This window comes from Budorcas taxicolor, chromosome X, assembly GCF_023091745.1.
Source record: "Budorcas taxicolor isolate Tak-1 chromosome X, Takin1.1, whole genome shotgun sequence".
Classification (NCBI taxonomy): Eukaryota; Metazoa; Chordata; class Mammalia; order Artiodactyla; family Bovidae; genus Budorcas; species Budorcas taxicolor.
In genome coordinates this window covers 119,814,377-119,820,376 of record NC_068935.1, presented here as the reverse complement: position 1 = coordinate 119,820,376, position 6,000 = coordinate 119,814,377, and the positions used below count along the sequence as shown (strand labels likewise).

Here is a 6,000-nt window from a genome sequence, read left to right as displayed (position 1 = left end):
TTAATTCAGATATAGTAAATTGACACACCTCTACACAGAGACAATTATGACTGACTGTATAACACCTGACAGAATCAATTATAACTGACTGTTGTTTGATACCTTTGCACGGAAATAAATGAAAGAGACATTCAGAACAGAGACGGCTGCTGCCTGTGTGCCTAAGCCTGCCTTAATTAAAATAAAATAACCAGTAGGCGATGTTAAAATGTCTTTGCCTTGTGGTTCGTAGTGCAGTGTGTTTCTTTAAGTCCAAAAAGGCTTTTACAAAGAGTAAAGCTGAAAAGAGATTTTTAGTTTACTGACACAGAAATAAAATATCTGAAAGAGAGATGGTTTCCTTAGATGGGAGAATACTCCATTTAAAAAAAAAAAAACAGTTCTGACATCTTATTTGATCCTTTGGCTTTTAAGTAAAATATTTCAGACAAGTTCAACATGCAGGTGATGGTCTAGTTCATCCCATACAGAAAATACTGTAGCTTGCGTGATTTTGAGGTTTTAGACTCTAATTAGTAGGAACTTTTAAATTAGCAGTTAATTTTCTTATCTGATAAAACATTGTGTGAATAATGAATATATAGGCTCACTCGGTTTTCATTGTTTTCACAGGGCTTGGGGGCAGGATATTTTTTGGTAATGAGTATATAACCCTAAGGAATCCCCGTGTAGAAAGGACAAGGGTAAAAAAGTTGTAGATACATGTTCCCCCAAATGTTATTCCCAGGAAAAGTAGATTTGCTTTGTTGGTGTATTACAATGAGTGATTTGGTGATACTTCTGTCCATTAGAGTATATTTTGCTGATGCGCTTGTGTGTAGGAAGAGTATTTCCTTCCCTGGCTGGATGAAGTTTGGATTTTTTGTGCTAATTGTTGAGACAGCAACAGCTATGGCCTGTGGCATCTCTGTGGATGGGGCAGGATGGCTGCACATCTCTGCTGCTTGCCTGACGGCCTCTTCCCCAACTCCCAGAACCAGAGCAGAGAGAAGGAATCTGCTTCTACTGGCTACGTTAACTGATTTCCACCATTTAACCCTGTTTTCCCTTGAGTTCTAAAGTGGCAGGTGAGTGTAGCATTAAGAGAAACAGAGTGATGGAAGCCTAACGTGGGTGGCCCAGGTACCCAACGCAGAGAGAGGACAACAACAAAGAAGGGGTGAGCCCTTTCTCCCCACAGCTCCCATCCCCAGTGCAGCCTGTGGCAGCTCATGCAGTTCTTTTTCCTAGAAGACCTTCCAAACGTTATTGATTCGATTCTCACTGGGGAAGCAAGTAGGAGCCTTTATCTGCATCTCTAACTGGCGTGGAATGGTGCCTCTGCCGTATTGACCGGCTATGGGATATGCTGGCGGTCACAGTTGTCTTTTACGAAGAAGAGCACCGAATGACGCTGGTTGTCATTCTAACTCGGCTGTGTGGCAGCGTAAATAGTCCCCTTTCTAACCAACCTGGTGGGAAAAGTCAATATCCCATCAGCAGAGGAGGTAAACACATCAGGAGCTGTGCCCTCTCTCTTCCTCCCCTGCTCCGTCTCACCGCAGCTCTGTAAATGTCTCTCCCCGGTCACACATGCATTTGTGTCATTCACATGCACGGGGCGCCGGCCGGCCGCCACTGCTCGGGCCATTGTTGTGTATTCCCAGACTCCGATAATTAGAACTTTCAAAGTGTCTTTCTCTCCTTGCTTAACGATGCGCCCTCTCTCTCTCTCTCTCTCTCTCTCTTGCCTCTTTTTCCACCCGCTTTGGGCATTTAAATCCTCTCTACAAAACTTTCTGTTGTTGTTTTTTGAAAGGCAATTGATGTAATTGAGAAAAGGTTGTGGAGAACAAACGTGAATGTGTAGCTAAGGAACAAAACTCTGGAGACTGAGTTCATTGTGCGGGTGTTTTGTAGACTCACTGTTGCTCTGCTGTTTCTTTTGGTGGTTGATGTGCCCTCCCTTCCATGTCTCCTTCCTGATGCTTCCCTAACCTGGGGCGCCAGGCAGCCTCGCCCCCCGCCCAGGCTCTTTGGCGCAGGCCAGCATCTGGGGGCCTGCCCATGTCTATCTGGGAGCAGTGAACAGGGGTGCATGGATAGGGGTGCACAGTGAGCCTCACCACAAGTGAGCTCAGGGTTCTGGCTACCTGGCTCTACATTTTTACATCCCAGATCTCCAGCTCTGTGTCCTGGGGCAAGTGACTTAACCTCCTCAGCCATCAGATGGGGATTTTTTTTAAGGGCTTCTCCAAACACCTCAGAGGTTTCCCGAGCAGCTTTGAGCAAAACTGTGTCGTCTTAACCATCGTGGGCAGGGTTGGCTACCCCAGGGATCAGCCTGTCTCTAAAAGGCCAGACCTGGGTGTCCCAGCCCACTGCTCCTCACAAAGAACCAAGTTTAGAGGTCTCAGACTCTGGGGGGAGAAAGGAAGGATCTTCTCTCTAGCTGAGAGTGCCCTGGGCAGAATGGGAAGGCCAGGGATGAATGGGTGGGAGGAGCAGGAAGCAGAGAAAGGGCCGCTGCACATCTCAAGTTCAAAGGTACACGGTGTGTACAAAGAAGAAAAAAGCAATCTTGCCATGGACAGGTGCTCTCCAGACAGCATATCCCTTGTTTCTTTGAGCAGAGGAGATTTTGTATAGCAGAGGGATGCAGATGGAAAGGACTAGAAGCCGACTAGGCCCATCTGATCTAGGGAGTTTGCACTGGGAGGCTCTGCCTTCCTTTTGAGGCAAACTAGTTCCTGCCACATCTGTACTTTGCATGCAGTTGCATGCCTGTGCTCAACAGCACCACGAGCCGAGTGTCTGCGAGTGGAGTTCACCTTGCCTGCTGCACATGGCTGTGCACCTGCAGTTCCCATCACTGAGAGTGGCCCTGTCCCCGGTATGCTGAGTCGGCTAGGTGCTGAGAAGTGGTGGGCAGGGGGAAGGAAGAAAATCTTCTACAGAGGAATCTCGGGGTTCCCTCTCCCCCAGCGTGGGATTGGCCCCAGGGCTAGACCAGCCACAGGACCATGAGGACATCAGAGACCTGGAGCTGCAAACAGAACTCACAGCTCCTGCTCTAGTGCTTCAGAAATACTGAATACTTTTTAAAGAAGCTGCTTCTGAGACTTGTAATCCTTTTATTTTTATTTCTTTTTAGATAAATTGAAGAAGCAGTTTCTTACTCCCAAAGTTCTTCAGGACTATAGAAAACTCAAGAACACAGCAGAGCAGTTCTTGTCCCAAAGTGGCTATTCCGAAGTGAACCTCAGCAGACTCTTCGCCGATTGTGCTGTATGGTCCTGAGGGGTTCCAGGAAGTGGACCTGCAGGGACGGTGGAAAGAAGACCCACATCCTTGGCACCTGCATCATGGCCCTGGCTGCTTCTCCTGCATCGCTTTTCCTGTGGAACTACAATCATGTTTGTGTGGCTGTGACTTGGGAGGGGGATTATTAAGGGGCAACTGCAAAGCTATTGAATCTACCAAACATCAGGGAACAGCAGAAATACCTTCCTCTGACAAAATACCTTGTGCTGTTGAAACACCACCAGGAAAACTGGCTGCTTCACATTGGCATTCAGCCCTGGATTTCTAGGGGAGGGGGCGGGGAAGGAAGAGAAATGAGAGTGGCTAGGAGGCAAGTGGCTTTTACCCAGGACCTTCAGCAGAGGAGCCCCCAGAAAGAGGGGTTCACAGAGCCTGGCAGCAGGGCGGGCATTTTGCCTTTTCACATGCCAGTTAAACCCAATCTGAACCCAAGTACTTCCCAGGCCCCTGGCTCCAGGAGCAATTGTCCTTCTCAGTCTTTAAGGGGGGAGATTTAGAAGCTGTGCTCTTATTAAATAGATTAAACAGAGCTTACTTGTGTACTGAATTTCTCCAAAGCCCAGCCTGCACATGCACACTGGACAGCTGTTTTACACTCACCTGCCTTTTTCATTTCCTCAAATAGAAAATCTAGGTAAAGGTTTATACAAAGGGAAAGTACATGTTAAATAATTTCATATCCTGTAGCATTTCATTAAGATGTGTATAGGCCAGGGCAAGGACCTTTGTGTTATATCACAAAAAAATGAGGGGAGGGAGGGATGGTTAATCGGCCCTGGTCCTTTTTTTCTTATTTCTTCAGAATGGTGCCTTTTTGCCAGAAACGAAACGTATTTCAATGTAGCCATCTTTCCTTTCTTACATTCTTGGTAAGATTAAAAAACTAAAAAAAAAAAATTCCCCTTATACAGCTATGCTATATTTTTTTTAAAAATTATCTACCTGTGGAAAAAAATCTACGTGAATTTTCATAAAGGAAATATATACTGTGCTTTTTTTTTTCAATTCAGAATAAAGTTTTCTAAAAGGAAAACTGCTACAGTGACTCTCTATCAGGTGCAAAGAGTGGACTGGAGGGGATGACTGGAAACCATCCCCTGCCCAACCTCAGCCTGCTTATTAGGTCTGTGCTCAGAGATGCTTGGCATAATGTATGTCCCAGTGTTCTGAGTGGCATTTCAATATACTTTGAGTCCTTTGAGAGATGAAGTATGGCTTCTCATGTGCTTTGCTGACTTGCATATTCAGAGAGCTAAGCCAAGAGTCCAGTACTATCTCCTTTGGGAGAGCGAGGCTGATGGCCCCTGGAAGAACAGCCCCCACAAGAGAAAGGTCACCCAGCCTGGACCCTAGTGAAGGCATACTGGTTATGTAGTACAGATGATGCCGCATTATATCGTGCTTTGCCTTCTCTTTTCTTTCCCTCACCCTCTCCTCCTTTCTCTTCTTATACTCAGGTTCTAAGTAGAAACACTTTGGGTTTATGACCATGTCAGTTAATTAATGCCTTGGTACCTCAAGCACTGCAACCTGTCAGAAGTTGCAGCACCCAGGCTGCTCTGGGAAACTAAGGACTAGTGTGTTTTTTCCTTGCTGTTACCATGTAGGATTATAGAGATGGTTCTCTAATGTATGCTTCCTGTGCCCACACCTCCACTTTGCTTTCTGAAGAGAAAGCATGTTTTCCTTGATTTCTGGGACTTGGGGTTATTATGGCAAATACAAAACTTGCTTGTCAAGAAATGCCAGGAGACAGAAACAGCTTCTCACTGGTCTGCTTCTTGTCTCTGCATCTAGATGTAATCATTGTGAGGGCAGGAACCATTTGTGTAGAAAGTGCATAGAAAGTCAGACATTTCTTAGTACAGTTCCCAAAAAAAGCTAACACAGTGGTTGATATTTTTGTATTCAGATCAGTAACTCCAGGTTAGTTAAGAGGATTTTCTGGGAGGCATTTGAAGATCCCAGGATTTTATAGAAAGTTGCAACTTTAGGATTGAGTGGATCTCTCTGTCAGAAGATTGGAACATGGCATGGTCGCTTTACTCTAAGAAAGGTTTCTTCTTGATTTGCACCGTCTGATAACACATGGGTACGGTGAGTACCGAGATGCCGCCCACTTTGAAAGGGGGAACTTCCCTATATGTCTTCACAGGCTCCCTGGCATAGGTGTAAAGCTCAGGTGATAAAAGTGAAACAGGCCAGGTTCCCTCTAGAGAGCGGCAGAGCCTCGTGAGCCTGAGTGGCCACGTCCTGTCCAAAGGAGGCAGGAGCTGCTCAGCAATTCTGGGAGGGACAGAGCCCTGGGTGGTCATGGGATCACGTTTTTAAGAGCCAGGAATCCAGATATGGCCATAAAGTATCTCAATTCCTAAACTTTGGCAACTAATTAAAAAAAAAAAATTCTAAATGCTGTGGGCCAGACTAAACCTCTAGGATAAATTTTATCCACTCCAGTTGGGAAATAGGGCCCTACAGGAACCCATCTGGAATTTTTCTGTTTCCTGTTGAATTTAGGGGCTGCCAACAACAAGGGAGCACATTTATTTTGGTCATAACTTGGTATAACTCTCAACTCTCCTTCGTGTAAAAGGGGATGTGGAGACCGGAAGTTGAAAATCCTACAAAAGCGTGCTCAGTTAAGATTTTAATTTGTCCAGGAAACAGATGGAGTTCGTCTTGAGACTGTTGCCCAAG

The 6,000-nt window shown here is 45.7% G+C and overlaps 1 protein-coding gene across 1 annotated transcript in view; it reads left to right on the top strand.

Moving 5' to 3' along the window:
* Positions 1 to 3,768, top strand: part of POLA1 (DNA polymerase alpha 1, catalytic subunit) — a 290,911-nt gene extending 287,143 nt beyond the window's left edge. The window contains exon 37 of the mRNA XM_052662950.1: positions 3,134 to 3,768. Coding sequence (XP_052518910.1) covers positions 3,134 to 3,279 — 146 coding nt within the window. The 3' untranslated portion in view covers positions 3,280 to 3,768. The remainder of the gene's footprint in view (positions 1 to 3,133) is intronic.
* Positions 3,769 to 6,000: the final 2,232 nt, after the last annotated feature.